The sequence below is a fragment of the Caretta caretta genome, chromosome 17 (assembly GCF_965140235.1).
Source record: "Caretta caretta isolate rCarCar2 chromosome 17, rCarCar1.hap1, whole genome shotgun sequence".
Classification (NCBI taxonomy): domain Eukaryota; kingdom Metazoa; phylum Chordata; order Testudines; family Cheloniidae; genus Caretta; species Caretta caretta.
In genome coordinates this window covers 5,954,664-5,975,353 of record NC_134222.1, presented here as the reverse complement: position 1 = coordinate 5,975,353, position 20,690 = coordinate 5,954,664, and the positions used below count along the sequence as shown (strand labels likewise).

The window sequence follows — 20,690 nt, the reverse complement described above, 5'->3', positions numbered from 1 at the left end:
CTACTCTCCATTTACTGTTTACTTTTTTACCTAGTGTAAATGGGGATTCCTTAACACAGCTGCCCCAGTTTCTCAAAGTCAATGCTTCTGCATAATTAACCAAGAGAGTACAACAAGGGTATAATTTCTCATCTAGATTTATACTAGAACTGCACTGTTTTGCAAGAATCCCCAATTCAAGAACAAACACGGGTTCCCAGGCTCAGAGGCTAAAGACAGTCAATTGCTTTAGACAGGAAGGGCCCGGCCTTCATTATGTCTACAGACATTCCCTTCATATAGCACTGGAAGGTGCTTCTCACTAGTTCTCTCATAGGCAATAAATGGAGCTCAAAAGCTAAACACAGTAAATGGTATAAAACTGAATGGTTTAATTAATCATGACTATGAGGGTAGCACCACAGTATACTGTTTGTATCTATTTTCCTGAAATAAACGAAAATAAAGATCAACACATCAGAGTTATTGACAAATAAAATGTCAGTCTTAAAAAAGATGTATATATGTGTAGATACTATACTTTGTGTATACTGTACTATGTGTATATACACTATACTTCTTTAATACTATATATATAAAGAATTTGAAATATAAATGAGAGAAACAAGAATATAAAGTGTAATATATTTTCCTCAAATGTGACTTAACTATTGTAACCTAAAAAAAAAAAGAGGAGTACTTGTGGCACCTTAGAGACTAACAAATTTATTTGGGCATAAGCTTTTGTGGGCTAAAACCCATTTCATCGGATGCATGCAGTGGAAAATACAGTAGGAAGATATATATATACACACACACATACACACACACACACACACACACACACACACACACAGAGAACATGAAAAAATGGGTGTTGCCATACCAACTGTAACGAGACCAACTAATTAAGGTGGGCTATTATCAGCAGGAGGAAAAAAAAACCTTTTGTAGTGATAATCAGGATGGCCCATTTCAGAGAGTTGACAAGAAGGTGTGAGCAACAGTAGGGGAAAAAAATTAGCATGGGGAAATAGTTTTTACTTTGTGTAATGACCCATCCACTCCCAGTCTTTATTCAAGCCTAATTTAATGGTGTCTAGTTTGCAAATTAATTCCAATTCTGCCATTTCTCGATGAAGTCTGTTTTTGAAGTTTTTTAGTTGGAGAATTGCAACTTTTAGGTCTGAAATTGAGTGACCAGAGAGATTGAAGTGTTCTCCAACTGGTTTTTGAAAGTTATAATTCTTGATGTCTGATTTGTGTCCATTTATTCTTTTGCATAGAGATTGTCCGGTTTGGCCAATGTACATGGCAGAGGGGCATTGCTGGCACATGCTGGCATATATCACATTGGTAGATGTGCAGGTGAACGAGCCTCTTATGGTGTGACTGATGTGATTAGGTCCTATGATGGTGTCCCTTGAATAGATATGTGGACAGAGTTCATTTAATCAAAACACTACTAGTATCACAAGAGGATGTGTTTACCTTGTGTTAATGTCCAACAAGGCTTATAAAAATTAGGGCTGTCAAGCCATTAAAAAAAAATTAATCGCAATTAAAAAAATTAATCACGATTAATCGCACTGTTAAACAATAATAGAATACCATTTATTTAAATATTTTTGGATGTTTTCTGCATTTTCAAATATATTAATTTCAATTACAACACAGAATACAAAGTTTACAGTGCTCACTTTATATTTATTTTTATTACAAATATTTGCACTGTAAAAAACAAAAAATAATATATTTCAATTCACCTAATGCAAGTACTGTAATCTTTTTATAATGAACGTTTAACTTACAAATGTAGAATTATGTACAAAAAATAACTGCATTCAAAATAAAACAATGTAAAACTTTAGAACCTACAAGTCCACTCAGTCCTACTTCAGCCAATCACTCAGACAAACAAGTTCAGTTACAATTTTCAGGAGATAATGCTGCCTACTTCTTGTTTACAATGTCATCTGAAAGTGAGAACAGGCATTCGCATGGCACTGTTATAGCAGGCATCGCAAGATATTTACGTGCCTAATGCGCTAAAGATTTCAGGACTCGTCATCAGCATGGAAGCATGTCCTCTGGAATGGTGGCCGAATCATGAAGGGACATATGAATGTTTAGCATATCTGGCACGTAAATACCTTGCAACTTTGGCTACAAAAGTGTCATGCAAACACCTGTTCTCACTTTCAGGTGACACTGTAAATAAGAAGCAGTCAGCAGTATCTCCTGTAAATGTAAACAAACTTCTTTGTCTTAGCAATTGACTGAACAAAAAGTAGGACTGAGTGGACTTGTAGGCTCTGAAGTTTTACATGTTTTGTTTTTGAGTGCAGTTATGTAACAAAAAAAATCTACATTTGTAAGTTACACTTTCACGATAAAGAGATTGCACTACAGTACTTCTATGCAGTGAACTGAAAAATACTAATTCTTTTGTTTATCATTTTTTGAGTGGAAATATTTGTAGTCAAAAATAGTAATATAAAGTGAGCACTGTACACTGTGTATTCTGTGTTGTAATAGAAATCAATATATTTGAAAATGTAGAAAAAAATCCAAAAAATTTTAATAAATTTCAATTGGTATTCTATTATTTAACTGTGCGATTAGCTGAGATTAATTTTTTAAACAACAGTTAATATTGTTTAGTTAATCGTTGGAGTTAACTGCGATTAATCAACAGCTCTAATAAAAATGTACAGGCCCATTTTAGTCTGGATAGCTGTAGACTGAGAGGAGGGCAGTTCAGATTCTGTACTGATAGTTTTCCCTCCTGTGTTTTGCTCTCCTCTTGTCCTTTGTGTCATCACATAATGCAAAAAACTACAAGTTATCATTAATTTTGTTTTCTTTTAGGAAAAGAAAGATTGTCACAAGCTGCTTAATACATATGATTTTATATACTTTTAACAGTAGTTATTATTAAGAGTGTATCAAGTCTTGCTATCCAAAGCAAAAGCATTTCTGGCTTGCATTTAGAGTTGACAGCTGCCTTTTTCTCCTCACAGTATGTTTCAGTTGGCCAGCACCACCACAGCAGTGAGTATTAAGCAATTTGATATATCATGTTATGTTTTGTTTTCTTGTAATGAAAAAGAAAGTGACTAGCCAGCCAAGCCTTTTAAACCCACAGCTGTGACAAAGTTACTGAGAAGTGTATGGGCAAAACTCTATTTTCTGCCCAAAAGTGGCCTTGCACATTAAAGCAGAGGTGCACTGATGCTGATCTGGAACTGCCAGCACCCTTGCTACAGTCACTCAATAAACACCATCTCCAGTGACTAGCATTACAACTCACTAATTGTTATAAAGATTAAAAAAGAACAGAAAAATCATGCATTACTATTGGAACTAAGAATACCTTCCCCCTTATGGACAGTGGAAAGGTCTTCCTTAAAGCAATTTTCCCAAAGGCATGCAGCAAAAGCTGAGAATAAAACTCAAGTTTCCTGATTCCCATGTTTGTGTCTTATCTATTGAACCAAGCTGTCTTCCAACAGAATGTTTTCCATTATGCCACCTCCTTTTTGTTAATTCTTCCACCTCCCCACTTACACACATTGTTACATTATATTATGCCCATAACTAACTCCAGTTGTTTCTTAAACACGAGTTTTTCCATGAATTAATTCCTAAATTTAAAAGGATTTTGCATGAGGAAATATTGTCTGTGTTTTCATTACAGTTAAATTAAAAAGATGGTACTCCATATTTCTGGGTCACATATATAAAACCCCACTGACTCCTCTATACAACTTGGGTTTTGGCTAGTCTTGTAATCAGGGCACCTCTGACCACCACACAGTTTAATCACTAAGGCTATGTCTACACTCCTACTTATGTTGGTATAACTTGTATTGCTCGGAGGTTTGAATAAGCCCCCCCGCGTGAGCAACATAAGTTACACCGACCTAAGCCCCAGTGTGGACAATGCTACAGGTTGAACCTCTCTAGTCCGACACTCTCTGGTCCAAAACATCCATGGTCTGGCATGATTTTAGTTAGCCGAACGTCTGCTTATCGTGGGTGGGACCAAGTTTCGCATGGTCAGGCAAAGTTTGTTTACAGCTGCCAGTCCTGGCTCTCAGTGTTCTGTCCTGTTATTTAGCTCTAATTTACCCCTAAATACGTCTTCTAAGAGACCAGCAAACAGTGGAAGTGTTGGTAATGCTGCTAAGCGTAAGCATGTGTCAATATTGATACAGCAAAAGGTGGAATTGTTGGAGAAATTGGAAAAGGGCACATCGGTATGTTGTTCTGTTTATTCGCCTCAGCGAAATAAAAATAATAAGAGACATGCTCACTACAATACTGTATTGACCTTCCATGGTTCGGCAAATTCTCTGGTTCAGCACCGCTGAGGTTCGGAGGGTGCCAGACTAAAGAGGTTCAACCTGTATGTCAGCGGAAGATATATTTAATCTACTCCTAATGAGCAATGGTAGCTAAGTCCATAGGAGAGCTCTCTCTTCAGCTACACTAGCGAGCTTGCCTGGGTGCGGCTGTGCCACGGGAAGCGCTTTAGTGTAGCTATAGCCTCAGCCACAGTCAGGGAGAAAGAGGAGATTACCAAAAGTTGTAATAACTTACAGAAGTCTAAAAAGAATGTTACAAAACTGCAGACAAGCACTCTGCAGCTAACACCACATTCTTCCATTTTAAGAGGGTTCATTATTATGTATAACATAGGCTAGGCTGCCCTGGAACATTTCACTTACCCTGGTTACGACTGTAAATTCAACTCCCACCTTTGCTCCTATCTCTGCACTCTAATTCATAACATGCTGTGCCTCTCCTGTTGCTGTCAGACTACCTCTAGTTTCAAATCATCATGCAGACACAGGAGCAGCACCACCACAAGTGAAAATTACCGGAATTTCAGCTTTCATTTGCATGGATTTTGTGGGTTTTGTGGATCGTTTGTTTCATTTTTATGTATTTATGTTTAAAGAGATGTTAGGTTGCTTGGAAACCAGATATGTAATTATATACAGAATTTTGTGAGGTGCCACTAATTAAAGGAATAGGAAATCTCCCTTTTCCCTACCTTACTCCATCTTGCAAAAGAAAAATGCTGAGAATGTTCCATGAAAAAAGGAAATTAAAGAGCACTGTGATAGAGCACCGCCCCAGAGGAAAGATCCCTAAAACAAAGATACAAAATATTGCATGGCTGCATAGCCACAATTCCAACAGAATCCAACAGAAACAATACAAATTTAGGCCCTATCTATATTACTACTTATGTTGGCAAAACTTATGTCGCTCAGGGGCATGAAAAAACACCCCCCTGAGCGTCATACGTTTTGCCAGCATGAGTGGTAGCGTGCACAGTGCCATGTCTGCGGGAGAGCTTCTCCCGCCGACACAGCTACTGCTGCTTATTGAGGTGGTTTTATTATGTTGACATAGAGCTCTCTGCTGTTAGCACAGAGCGGCTACATGAGCGATCTTCCAGTGGTGCAGCTGCATCAGTACAACTGTGCGATCACTAGTGTAGACATGGCCTTAGTTTAGGCCTTCTTTAAGTCTCAGCCTTGGAGACTTTTATTGGCATACAATAATCAGGATCAGTCACAGAAGACAGAACACACCCTAATACTTTGGGCTTGTCTACACTTACAGTGGATCGACGCTGCAGTGATCTATCCACCGGGGGTCGATTTAGCGCATCTAGTGAAGACCCGCTAAATCGACTGCCGATCACTCTCCCATCGACTCCGGTACTCCACTGGAATGAGAAGCATAAGGTAAGTTGACGGGAGAAACACTTCTGTTGACCCAACGCGGTGCAGACACGGCAAAAGGTCAACCTAAGCTACATCAACTCCAGCTATGTTATTCACGTAGCTGGAGTTGAGTAATTTAGGTCAACTTAACCCTGTAGCGTAGACCTGCCCTTAGAGATTATTTAACTATCAAAACAACACCTTTCACTACTCTGCTCCACCCTACTTCTCTGCAGTTGTCTCTTTTTGCAACTCCCCAGCCTGGCCTCCCACATTTTGCCAACAATGCCAGTGTCACCCACATGTTTATCAACTTCTCTTACAAAGATCCCCATGCCTCTCTTCCAAAATGCCACTTATGCATGGAATGCCCTCCCTAGAGTGATCTGTAAGACCATTACACCCTCTCCTTCTTCAAATCCCTTCTCAAGAACCTCCTCTAAATATAAAGCTTATATGAAATTAGCTAATAAATTATAGTTAAATTTAGGGACAGATGGGGATAGATGGATATTTATAAAAAAAATTAAAGGAAATGTGTATATAAATGGTATGTTTTATTGCCATATCTCTATACCCTTTGTATGTCATTTGCCTTAGACTGAACTCTTCAGGACAGAGACTCCCTTCATGTGTGTTCGACTGTGCCTACAATAGTTGGGCTATGATCCTGGCTATATAAATATCACATAATCTGTTTAAAAAAAAAATCAAGAACATTATCATTGGGATATTTATAAAATTACCTCAGCAACAAGCAATGGCAGATAGGCACCGATACTTCTCTCAATATACAAAAATAATATCTCTTTTTCAAACAATGGGGAAGGCAGCACCTTAACCAGGTATGAATTTCAAAGCAATTACACAGTGCATAAGAAGATCTAATGCACTACACCACAGTCTGTGCCATGCCTTAAATCAGCTGTCACACACTTCTTCCTCAAATGTAATTGAAAACAATTTGGCCACTTGTATTGACAGGGCCAAATTGTTTTCAATGCCTGACATAAAAAGCATTAGAATGAAGGCTCAACAGGTTTCAGAGTAGCAGCCGTGTTAGTCTGTATTTGCAAAAAGAAAAGGAGTACTAAGGTGCCACAAGTACTCCTTTTCTTTTTATTAGAATAGGTTTTAAAACTGGTGGCCCCAAGTAAATCAGTGGGCCAGAGTTTTCAGTACCATGTTGAGGGGCTTTTTGGAGATCGGAGTATGATGTTGCAATATTATGGTAATTATTAAAAGGAAAAAAGAAAGGAGTTGAATTTAGGACATCTGCTCTTATTAGATAGAGTTTTGTTTGTACAATACCAAAACAACCGAGAGCAATTTTAAAAGGAAGAGAGTTCTCAGTAAAATGTGTAGATTATATTGATTCTACCTATAACCATACTACGCTGTACATTATAAAACCCCAATCCTGCAAATACGCAGGCAAGTAGCCTCATTAGCCACACTGGGACAGCTCATGTGAGTAAAATTAAGCACATGAGTAAGGTTTGCAGGAGTAGGACTATGTTACAAACTGGATCAAGTCTTAAAATGAATGTAACAACTGAGATAATGTAACAAAAATTATTCTGAGATGTACACTAAGTCCAACATTTTTAAGACTATGTTATAGGCACTAAAAATCTATTTTCAGGCACTTTTTAAAAAAAATTTAGCACGTTTCTCAGAGCTCCCACAGCTCCAGTAGGCGTCAGTGAGAGCTCTTGTGTTCAGCAACTCTGAAAAGCTACTTTTAATTAGGTGCTTAGAATTAGACATCTAAATTTGAAAATTTTGGACTTATCCCACTAGTATCAGCTATAAAATGAAACTATTATAACAGCAGTTAAGCCTTGTCAGACTTGTAACATTCTCCCATCTTAACAAAACACTGCATCAACAAACAAGACCAGAAGAAAGCATATCTTGCTTTCAAACAACTCTTAGAATGGAAACACAAGTACCTACTTAAAAAATTCTAAGGAACAGACAATCTATTCCCTCTCTGTTAGGCCACAAAAAGGGATTATTTGGCAAGAAAATTACAGCTCATTAAGTTAAAAAATTTCCTTGCATGCCGTTTATGATCAAATAGGATAAAACACTGAGATTAAACGTAGAAAGTTTCATTATCCCACTGGTTAAGAAAAATTACTCTGTGAGAACCACTTATTCTAAAAAGACACTATCCAAATTTTAAAACATATATAAAAATAAATAATTTTAAAAACTTTCCACGGTTTTTACTAAGCTATTAAATAACGTAAGAAAACTTCTTTGTCATTTGGAAACATTAGGTGTTTATCCTCCAATCAAGGCACACACGTAGTCAACATTAAGGAAAACTACTTGCATGAATAAACTCCTTATTTTTGAGCATTGACAAAAAGGTGTTCAAATTAACATAGCTCTTTATATTAACTTTATTTTACACTAATATCATCTACATCAGCAATGCATACGGAAGAGTGTTTATTAGTTAACTGCTCCTCCATGCCTAGCAAAGGCAGCACATACTTATGTTGTTTTGTGGATGTCTCACCAAAAATGACCGTTGAAAATTTGTTTAAGAAAGTGAGTGGTGAATAAGTATATGGTATGTATTCTTGCATTAACACCATCACAAAGAAATACATTTTCAGTCCAGAATTAGCACTTACCCAATGCTAAAAATTACCTTCAGTTTTGACACAGAGGGATAGCTCAGTGGTTTGAGCATTGGCCTATTAAACCCAGGGTTGTGAGTTCAATCCTTGAGGGGGCCATTTAGGGATCTGGGGCAAAAACTGGGGATTGGTCCTGCTTTGAGCAGGGGGCTGGACTAGATAACCTCCTGAGGTCCCTTCCAACCCTGATATTCTATGATTCCAATCACTAAAAACCCCTATGGCTAGTTGATGAGAGGCACCCCACACAGCTGTAACAAGAGTTCCGTAAGTGGACCAAGAGAGGAGAAAGACGATATTTCAAAGAAATCATGGAACTAATAGGATGTTTGCCAACCATCATCCTGATCACTCTGCTTGTCTGTTGAATCCTACACCTTTTTCTTGTATATTTAGTTTTTAAGGCCTTCAATGGCTTGAATATTTAGATTGTAAGGCTTCTCTTACTATGTGTCTTTACAGTTCCTGTTACAATAGAGTCTCAATCCTTGTTGGGATCTTTAAGTGCAACAACAAAAATAAATAATAAATATCAGTTCTTTTCATCTATACATTTCTTCATGTAATACATGACATTTTAAGATTCTAAATTAATGGCACAGTTGCTTACGTTTATAAATGTTTTAGAGTTGTATTAAATTTCTTTATTAATAAAGAGAGAACTCCCCCATCACCAAAAATTAAAATATGACTGAAATTCTTATGTTAAACTTAAGTCTTGCTCCTGCCACTAGCTCCATCCTGGGAGACCCATGCACCTATGCAGTGACAGTTACAGGAACAGGGTCTAAAATTGTACTACATTCACCCAGAAGTGAAATTAAAATCTTAGGCCTTGTCTACATTTAACAAGTTTTACAGGCATGACTATATCAATAGTTTTTGTGTTGCTTTGTTTTTTTTTACCAACAGTTATCCAGTAAAAGCCCTAATGCAGATGCTACTAGTATAAGAAGCTCTATGCTGATCTAGCTTATTTAGCTTTGGTAAAATGAAATAAACTATACCAGCATAAGCACTTTTATACTGATTTGTGTGCACATTGGGGGGATTTTGTCTATTTAACTACGCTGGCAAAGTTAAAGCAGAAAACTTTTAAATGTAGATGAGGCCTTACTATTCCAGAACTGCCTATTGCTATCAAACATAAATTCCCCCTTAAAATATTCCCCTGCATTTAAAAAAATAAATAAAAGGCCGTAGTTGGTAAATAATTTCATGCCCTTCCACTTTTAAAAATAAACCAAAATCCTTTAAAAAAAAAAAATCATTCTGCTCCCTCTTCAGCTGTAGTTCAAAAAAGTAAAAGAAAAGCAGATTAGTTTCTTTACTAAATATACATTTAAAAAAAACTGTTCTAATGTTGCTTTGAGAGATCACACCATTCCACAAATATGCAAAAGTATTATAAAGTGCTACATGGCATGGTTCTATTCTAGGACACATTTTCATCAGAATACAAAGCAAAGCGCATAACGTATCATGTTTAATGATGCGATTTCAATAAAACCCATAATGTAGATAAAAAACAGCAAGTACATGAAATTCTCTCTCTGCAGAGGAGTTTCAAGACATGGTTGAAAGCCGATGAGAATGAAGAATCTATCTAGACCATTAGAGCACCTCTCACTTTTGGGTCTATTTCTGGCCAGCAAAGCATGTTTTAGATTCACTGCCGACTGAAGTGTACTTCAACAAAAAAGGCAGAAAAAGGTGAGAATGTAACTGGAGGATACTCTAGTGATTTTTCTCAAGACCTTTTCAGTGGGATCTAGGGAAACTATTATATTTAGGAAATTACCTTAATTTTCCCTTTAATAATAGAGAAAGAATATATCTTACAACTCCTCTGCTAGATTGAATGGTGTGGGGGAACCAGAGCTATGCAAATGGAAACTCTTCAGAGTAACTACGTCCTCCAGGAGCCAAAATGTTTTTTTCCAAAGACTGTGATCAAAGCCATGTTATTGAACTCCTGGGAATCCCTTACCATTTCAACGTTGAAAAATCACATTAAAAAGGGAAATTATTTATTTAGGTAAACTGGCCAATTTATAGTGCTCTGCACTCCCCTTTAGGAGAATCAAGACCAATTCCAATTTCTGCAGGATAGATTCTTGTGCCAGCAGATGCTAAAAGTCTTTCTGAGACTATGCATTCAATTCCTAAGAACGGTGAGTATCTTGCATTGCTCAATAGTCACTTTGTTGGACTGTGATATTGAGAGGCTTCTAAGTGTCAGCCATAGCTAGAATAATAGTGACCTGAGATAGGGCCACTGGGAGACTGCACAGCTATTTATTAAAGCAAGGTACTAGGAATAAGGAAGACTGAGTTCTATTGCTGATTGCCACATGCGTCCTTGTCCTTTGATAAATCGTGTACTCTACCCTTTACCTCAGTTTATTCATCTGAAAACGGGAATAAAATTCACCCACCATCATAAGAAGTGTCTTTCTATCCCAGAGCTACAGAAAAACACTAATATGTATCATTATTATGGTCAAGTAGAGCTGGCCTAAAAATTTGCAGCAAGAATAAGCTCTCAAACTCTAAACGGGGTAGACACAGAGAAACACAGGACAGTGAAATCCCCCTCTAGTTTCTCTGATGGAAGAAGGAACTGGGCAGTGAGTGGATTTCCCATCTGGCCTTGTTACCAGAAAGCATAAGAGGTGGAGGAAATTGGGCTGCACATCGCTGAGATTTTGCATGGAACTCCAACGACAGTTGTTTGTGCTTAAGGCCAGCCCAGCAGTCAATGAGTATAAAACAGAGAGGAAATAAATAGGGATGCTCAGAGAGAGGACTGCCTCATCTCCCCACCCTGCTATTCTCAGAATGAGAAAAGAAAGGAAACATATTAGACTCAAAGAGCTTTAAAAGTTACCATGGTATTTTTTGTTTATGAAACAATGCCAAGAAAATGTTGTCTAGTAGCCTAATATAATGAAAAGCCTGATACAGCCAAGTGACATTTAGAGTATGTTTACACTGCAAATAAAAACCCACAGCTGGCCTGTGTCTGCTAACTCAGGTTCATGGGGCTCGGGCTAAAGGGCTGTAGACATTTGGGCTCAAGCTGCAGGTCTGGACCTGAACCTCTACACTGCAATTAAACAGCCTGTTAGCTCAGCAAGCCTGAGTTAGCTGACCCAGGCCAGCCGTGGGTGTTTAACTGCAGTGTAGACATACCCTTACTTACTGTTCACCAAACATATTGGTCACCTGTACTTAAAAATCCTAGATATGCTAACTGACCACTATGCCTGAGCTGAGGCTGAAAGGAAATCTGGCCTCCCATGTTAATTCCCTTGTAAATGCCAAGTGGCAGAGAGGAGAAAGGGTGATCTAACTATTCAGTCTGTTTAGTCTACTACATTTCTAAATTCTTCTGGCTCTGCTCAGTTACCTGGAGGACTGTATAACAAGAATATACATAAATAACCATTTTTCAGCCACAGGTCAGATATTTTAGTCTACTAAAATACCCAGGATTCTGAATTGTGTGTGATTAGCAGCCTGCCAGATGCAGGTTAATTAAAAATATATTTTATGTAGTGAAAATAAGCCACATGGTCTTGTTAGCCAACCAGATTTGAGATTTAGATTCTCATTAGGCAAACCATCTTTCAAACAAAACACACACACACACCTTTCCTAGCCTGTTTTGAAACATTTTCAACATTTCATTAACCACCCAATCAATTACATTAAGCAGTTTTCACAGAATTCTGTACTGCAAAACATCTGTGATTCAAGGAGCATCTTAACTAGCTGTTCAAAAAAGGAGTTAATTAAATTTCTGCAGACTTCACATTAATTAATCCACATGTATAACTTGAAAGATCATAAGGGCAAAAGGGGTTTACTGCTTGATAATCTCACTCTTACATGATCAGAGGTTCTCAACTGTGTTTTTAGCCTTACAGTGCCCTGGGGGTTTGAATGGTATCCCTTATTGCCTGAATGTAAGGAAATAAAAGGGTAAGTGTACGTGTGTTGCTACTTGGTAGAACAATCATCAGCATCTTCCCAAGCAATTGTGATCTGTATACACCGATAGTTATGGAAGAAATGTTCTCAGTTTCCATGTGCTTTTATTATAATATTTGATGCAGATGTTTCTTTACCAACATCTGTAGCTATTTCAGAAGATGCTATAATGACCATTTGTCAATTTGTTTGCTATGTACTTTACTTGCATATGCCTTTATATTTTTAGCTCTTTGGAGCAGAGATATCATCATTTGTGTGGTACATTCTACCTATTGTAAGGCACCGTGTAATATTATTTATTCTCTAAATAAATAATACTGTTTATCAAGGAATAGTTTACACTTCCTTTTCTTGCCATCGTAAAACATTCTATTATTTTTATGTCAATATTTTTGAAGAGACCACCCTCTTCCTATTCATTATAGTATCTATCGCTACGGTTACCATTAACGCAAATATCTCTCTAAAAATAGATTGCAACTTCTCATTCACAGCTGATAGCTACTACTTATACCATTAATTATTTTTAGCACAATTATATAAATGAGGAAGAGAAATTGTTCCACATACCCTCGATCCTGCAAATTTCCACAACTACAGCCCTTCCCACAAAAGCAACAAGGAAATTAGATATCTGTTAAGTTGAAAGATAAAACTATACTGGAAGTCTAGTCAGATATAGTAGCAAATTCAAATATCATCTGTTTTAAACAACCATAAAGGACTCTATTTCTGAAGTAGTACAGAGCTGCACCCTAGATTTCAAAATATACATATAGTCTCAAACTTTGAGCCCACATGCAGACTTCTAAGCAGCTTCAGAATTTGTTTTTTTCGCTTTTGATTTCTAGAAGAACCGTAAGAAATGTGGATGAAAAGTTGATGCATTTATCCAGAAATATGATGTGCTACAACACAATTACATAATTCTCAAATTTTTGGAATCCTTCCACTAGAGAGCATTTCACCCTTTTGTGTCCTCTAAAAAACCCACCACCTGATATGGATGCCTCATTTTCCATATTAATTTTATTTTTTAAAGCTTGGCATTTTAATAATTAATTAGTTAATAATGCTGCCATTGTGCACCCATTCATTATCTAACTTAGTTCACCATTTTTTTCTTGCCTTCCATAGTCCTGAACTAAATTTATCAAACTCTTTATTCAAGGTGACAATTGTGAACTAGATTATAATTATTTTAAAACCAACAATTACTTGGACAGAAGTTAAACAGAGACTTTAAAATCTGAGACCCCTGTGTCTTGCAAACTTAAGAATTTCAAAAGACTTAATGAGACCAACTTCATAGGGTTCTTTGTTCTTTCAGGAATAGAACACAAAAATTACAGTATTTGCTCCCAGTGCCAATGACATTCCCAGAAAAGTACAATGAGAGAAAGTTTTTCACATTTACTATGCCAAAATACATTTACTGAAGTCTTTATGGTTTCTTTTTATATTACATAAGATGTGTCCAAATAGGTCTTCAAGCTTTGCGCCCATGAATTTTCCCCCTTCACTGTTAATCCCAAACACGTCCTTTGTCTTGTTTTAGATGATCTTACTTTTCCTGACTTTAGGAGGTGCCAAATTTGTAATCCAATACTAGCTTTTGCACCACCCCAAAAGACTATAGGCATAATGTATCAGACCTCATCGACACCCAAGAGTAAGACTACGCAAATTGGTACCAAATCTGGAAACCATAGCCACAAACATGGGCCCAAAGTTTCTCGGCTTCATTATTATTGCTTGAGTAGCCTTCCATACATCAACAAAGTTATTCAGGTAGTAAGCATTATTTCTGTAAGCATTTGCAAGACGAGGCCTATAGATGGCATATTATAATGCACTGCTAAAATGTTAACCCAAAAGTCATATAGATGTCCTTCTGATGTGAAAGATAATAGATAATTCTCTTATTCAGTGTGTTTTTTTTAAAATTATTTTAAAATAAGTAGTAAATTACCTTAAAAACGAGTTGCAAAATGCTTCTCAAACACTACAAATTCTTAGTTACTGTCACTACTTATAAAAAAATCCAAAACCCTAACCCTAACCCATCTTTCAATTTTTTTATGCAAATCCACAACACTGTCTCCTTCAAATGTGAAGGTCAATAAAGCAAGAAAAGATTTTTATTTGAAAACCAACAGCACACTCTGCTGGCCTTCAGATTTCACAATGCCAACTGAATTTCAGTGGCATGAGGCATTTAAAAGTGCCACTTGAAAACCTCTGAAGCTTTCCAAAACCATAATATTACTGCCCATTAAAAATGAACAAGAGTACTGGTTCTCTTTTGTAAAAAAAGAAAATAATTAACTACCAGTATTTTAAATTAGTATTACAACTTTTGGGTTGTTTTGTAGTTCAAAAAGGCAGATGCAAACTGGACCCAGAAGTGTACAGTTAAAATAAAAAAAATATATTTAAGTCAGTGTTCAGAAAGATGTATACAAAGGGTCAGAGTGTGTATCAGACAGAGAAAACTGGAACTGGTCATCAGCTCAGGGGTGTTTCCAAAGACGGACTGATTCTTTTATCGGATTTTAATACACTATGCAATGCAAAATGACTATATTTTATTCTAGTGCTGGAGATGCATATTACTTGGGAATTACTTAAAAGTCCACAAAACAAATGAGAAAGAGAGTGTCCTTGGGAGGTTTTAAAAAGGCCATTAAGTAGCCTCGTATATCATTGACATGATCCAACTTTCCTGCATCAGCCCTGTAGGACTGTCTTTAGGAATATGTCTCATATTCCTTTTATTTTGGTTTAGCTTGAACAACATTGTTGTTACTTCCCCGCCCTGCACCACCTCCCTCCGAATAAAGTGAAGAAAACTCAAACACCAAAAACTGCAACAAATTTCCAGTGGGGAATTTTGCAAATACCACTGCATATTTCTGAGTCTGCTTCCTTTAAGAAACTTGCATTTTCTTGCAAGTTCTGCTAGGAAAAGTGACAATTTGTAACAATGTTAGAAAATAGTAATCCGTTTTAGCTTTTTAGGTACCTGTGCCCCTTTACAAAACAAGTTTTATCAGACACACAACAATTATCAGACAAACAGATGAACATGATTTGTTGGGGGAAGAGCCTACACAGCTCTGTAAAGGGAAATCATGCCACACCAATCCATCAGAATTCTTTCAGGCTGTCAAACACGGATAAGGGTGATACAGTGTAACTGAACTTTCAGAAAGCTTTCGACAAGGTCCCTCAACAAAGGCTCTTAAACAAAGCAAGGAGTGAAGGAAGAAGAGTGAAGCTTCTCTCATGGATCAGTAATTGGTTCAGAGATAGGAAACAAAGCGTAGGAATAAACAGCCAGTTTTCATAGTGCCCCAAGGATCTGTGCTGGGACCAGTGCTGTTCAACATATTCATAAATGATCTGTAAAAAGGGGTAACCAGCACGTTGGCAAAGTTTGCAGATGATACAAAATTACTCAGGATAGTTAAGTCCAAAGCAGACCACAAATAGCTACAAAGGGATCTCACAAAACTGGGCGACTGGGCAACAAAATGGAAGATGAAAGTCAGTGTTGATAAATGCAAAGCAATAGACTTTGGAAAACATAATCCCAACTATACAAACAAAATTATGTGATCTAAATTTGGTGTTACCACTTAAAGAAAAGAGATCTTGGAGACATCATTGATATTTCTTTGAAAACGTCTGTTCAATGTGCAGCAACAATCAAAAAAGCTAACAATGTTAGGAACCATTAGGAAAGGGATAGATAATAAGACAGAAAATTTCATAATGCCATGAGACAGAGAATTGGAAAAGGTATGGAAAAGAGCAACAAAAATGATTAGGGGTATGGAGCAACTTCCATATGAGGAGAGATTAAAGAGAGACTGGGACTGTTCATCTTGGAAAAGAGATGACTGAGGGGGTATATGATAGAGGTCTATAAAGTAATGAATGTTGTGGAGAAAGTGAACAAGGAAGTATTATTTACACCTTTACTCAACACATGCACCATGGGGCATCCAATCAAATTAATAGGCAGCAGGTTTAAAACAAACATAAAGAAGTACTTCTTCACACAATGCAGTCAACCTATGGAACCCATTGCCAGGGGATATTGTTAACGCCAAAAGTATAACAGGGTTCAAAAAAGAATTAGATAAGTTAATGGAACATAGGTCCATCAATGGCTATTAGCTAAGGTGGTCAGGGGCGCAACCCCATTTTATGGATGTCCTTAAACCTTTGATTGCTAGAGGCTGGGACTGAACGACAGGGGATAGATCGCTCAATAAATTGAGCTGTTCTGTTCACTCCTTCTGAAGCATCTGGCACCAGCTACTGTTGGAAGACAGGATACTGGGCAAGATGGACCATTGGTCTGACCCAACATGGCAATTTCTTATGTTTTTAAGTGTGGTACTTTTTCAGATAAAAGCAAGACAAGACAGAAACATCCTACCTCCAGCACACAAACAAAAAGTGAGACAAAAAAGTCTTCAGTCTTGCCCAAAAGGATTCCACAGAAGTACTCAGACTAAAAGTGAGAGGAAAGGGCATTCCAGAATTGCAGACTTTTACCAGAAGACTGTCCCTCCAGTCCTTTCTAGACTGTTTCATGGGATGAGTCAGCAAAGTAACTTCAAGATACCAGATCCTGATGCAGCAGGATGCTTTCTGAAAATCATCTTCTAAACTGGCCTTTCATGCACAATTTCTTTATAGCAACAAAATTTGTCTTTGTTTCTTGAACTAATAAATGTCCTACAAGACCCATGCTACTTACTGTTTTTGTAGAGAAAGCAGCAATTTTTTCTGAGTGAACAGTCAGTTCCCCGTTTCTTCGCTGTTGATAAACTTCCAAAGCATCGACAAACTGCACTCCTTTTGCAAAACAATGACGTTTTCTTACCTGTTAGGAAAACATGCAACACTCAAATGGACAACAGGCAAAGGTGTGGCATTAAATCAGAGCTAAACTAATGGTCAAATGTTACTGTAATAATTTTAATTTTTTCTTCATTCTGTGCCTGTTTCAGAAACTCAGTACATTGTTAATACACAACAGTTTAACCACATCTAACGTAAGCTTACCAAAATTAATAATTTAAGAAAAGTTACTATAACATTTATACATCTTGGTTATCAAGACAAATATACAGCTTAATAGCACCTTTTTTTAAAAAAAATCATTTTGTTTTGTTAAATAAAAGCAATAAATGAATATGAACAATTTCTGTCATTTTGGAGTGATATTTTATTGAGCCTTCCTTGGACAAAACAGTTAGTGAAATAAAACTATACCACCATCACCACCTTTCCCGCTACAGACTCCTCAGTCACACAACGACTTTGGTAAGCAAAATTTACATCTAGTTTCAAAGATGAAAATGTATGTTTATGTTAATGTACTTGTTAATCATAGAAACCGGACACATTTCTTGCAGAATTAGGATCTACACCTCTTTGTAAGATTGCGGCCTAAGTCCTACTGATTTAAACAGGTATCTGGGCATAGGTACCTGTACTAGCAGATTCCAATGCAGGATGGGGGCCAAGAAGAGGAGGTGGTGTTACAAATGAAAGTTACTGAAAATTATTATATAAATTATTACAAGTTTCTATGATACATTACGCTAGACCAGAAAGACATCCATGGCAAAGGAAGAAATGACTACAGAAGAGAATGGTGGGGGAGAAGGTGAGTTTCAAATATCCTAAATTGCCAAAAAAATTTGCAACCAATAGGCAAAAAGATATTGTATAATTTATAAATGCAGCAGCTGGTTCTATTGCTGAAATTTCCAGCAGAAAAATGAATAGCATATGAAATAAATAGAATCCTCCACCGCTACTTAGTTTTTCTTTAGTAATTAATGACATAGATATCAGTGATTAGGTCTCATCTACTGAATATCTTCTTGTATTATTTCCCGTTGTTATATGTTTTGATAAAACTAGTATAATTACTGTACAGACACACAACAGAAACATCCATAATATGAATGGCAAGGAAAAAATCCACCCGGAGGTTATTACTCTTCAAAAAAGTTAAAAGCAGTTCTCTGATACAATATAAAAACACAATACAATGATGACTAGAGTGCACCTCAGTAATATAAAAAAAATTAAGGCACTTGTAATACCAATATTGACAATGAAACAAAAACTTTAGAGAAATTTCATCCCATGTAAAAAGCTAGTGATAAGAATTTGGCAGAATATCAAGAAGCATTATAATGTATATCAGATTTTTAGCACATATGTGGAAGGGCATTTTCATGTCTAAGCATTCTTTTCTTTGACTTAACGTTTAAGAGCAACTGTTGGTGAGTAGGTTTCAGAGAAACAGAGTGTTTAAATTCTCCATGTACTAGCATGCACCAAGTAATTTATCTGCATGACAAGTTATTGTGAAAATCGAATATAACAATGGATTCCTTTGTAACAAGTAATAGTAAAAATGAAGAAAAAAAGTAATAATCTAATTTATGGCTGTGACATGACCAAGTAATCTCTAATTCTAGCACTGAAATATTGATATTTGACAACCTTGTTCAGCTATGCCTGGATTATTTTATTGCCAATAAACTTTACTCACCTGCTGCTCAGTTTCTAATAAACGTAGCCTTTTCCTGTCTACTTGAAAGTCATCATTTTCATCTGCATGTAAAGATGCCCATTTCTTTGCAGATAATTTTGAAGACAGTGTGACTTTTGCACTATGTTCTGTAGCAGGAGTATTCATTACTAAAAGTATATTAAATAAATGTAAATAACATTTCCACTCATAAAACTTAATCAGAAAAAATAGTTTAGACTCAAGGTGGACTATAATACTGGTAGACATTTCTAGACCCCATCTTCCCTTATTACAATGCAGTCAAATTTATATAGGAAGAATCATTAATTTAGTATTTTACTACTGCGTGACACGGAAAAAAAGGTTGGGCTAAGGGAGGCCTCCTAACAGAAGAAACATAACAAGCACTGCACTAGCTATTAGTTTCCCTTCTAAAATTGATTTTGGCTATATTGGTAAGGAATAAATATATTTTAAATTAAATTGTTGGCAAAATGCTTTGAAGATGTAAATTATTAAACAAGTAATAAAAATTATTGACTTTTAAAATATTATATAAGTGTTGGGGACACTGGGGCATGGCCACTAGGTAACTCAAGGGGATGGAAGACCACGAGTGTCGATGAAGCCCCCTTGCACTAGGCCCAGGTGTCCTTGGCGCCCCGCCCCCGCCTGGAGGCACTCGCAGCAGCTCTGCGCACTAGGCCCAAGTGTCCTTAGCCCCCCCTGCACCCCCGCCTGGAGGCACACACAGCAGTTATGCTGAGGATCTGCAACAATATGCTGCAGAGTCAGATTGCTTGAAACTAAGCAAGGCCAAACAGGGCAGATATGGAAGAACAATGCTGAATAAAGCAGCTTTATGAATAGTTTAACAAATGATACAGAGAATCAGGGAACTAGCTGGGAACTGGATTGGCTGGCTATATGGATACTTGGGGCAGCTTGCTATTGGATAAGTATGCTGGGAAAAAGGATGTATAAAAGCCTGTGTAACTTCCTGCTCTGTGTGCAGGATTTGAGATTTTATTCTCCCTGTACCTTTTTGCAGCTGCAAATAAACTTTTCTGCTTCTCCACCCCGTTGTGATTATTGGGCGTAGTACACCAGGTAACGAACCAACTCAAGCTGTTGTTCAGCCTCTCGGCACTGGGTGCCGGCAACAGCTTTTGGCGTCCCTGGGTGGGCTCGAGGCTGCAATTTAGCCTTGCCCAGACCCCTCCTGGAGGTCAAGGATTGCGGCGAGAACCGATGCCCAGTGCACACCGGTGAGTTCACCGGGGCCTCGGAGGAGACGCGATTTGATCGACCCCGGAGGGCACAACGGTGCAACACACTCATATAGTGGAGAAGCAGTTGTGGTGGGCAACGGTGAAGAACTGGTCCCTTGGATAAGGTAGGAACTTTTTGAAATCCGGATTGTATGCTCTGTTGGAACCTCGGGACGCCCAGAGTTACCCTGTAGGTATGGGACAGGGACAGAGCTCAGGGGTTAGGGCACGGTGTATGCCCCTAGAGTGCATTCTAGCAAACTGGAAGGTATTTGGTGCGGATCTGATGACTAAGAGCCAATTAAAACGATTCTGTACAGTTGACTGGCCTCAATATCTACTAGAGGACCAGGAGTGGTGGCCACCAGGAGGGTCAATTAATTACAACATGATCCTTCAGTTACTCCTGTTCTGTCAGAGAACAAGGAAATGGAATGAACATATGTATGCACATTTGTTTCTGACTTTA

General features: G+C 37.4%; 1 protein-coding gene across 3 annotated transcripts in view; it reads right to left on the bottom strand.

The window, feature by feature from the left end:
• BRIP1 (BRCA1 interacting DNA helicase 1) overlaps positions 1–20,690 on the bottom strand; it is a 132,538-nt gene that overhangs the window by 99,838 nt on the left and 12,010 nt on the right. For all 3 annotated transcript variants that reach the window (XM_048824513.2, XM_048824514.2, XM_075120715.1), the window contains exons 5-6: positions 18,969–19,117; positions 17,154–17,279 (exon numbers count right to left, since the gene is read on the bottom strand). In XM_048824513.2, the coding sequence (XP_048680470.2) occupies positions 17,154–17,279; positions 18,969–19,117 (275 nt within the window). The remainder of the gene's footprint in view (positions 1–17,153; positions 17,280–18,968; positions 19,118–20,690) is intronic.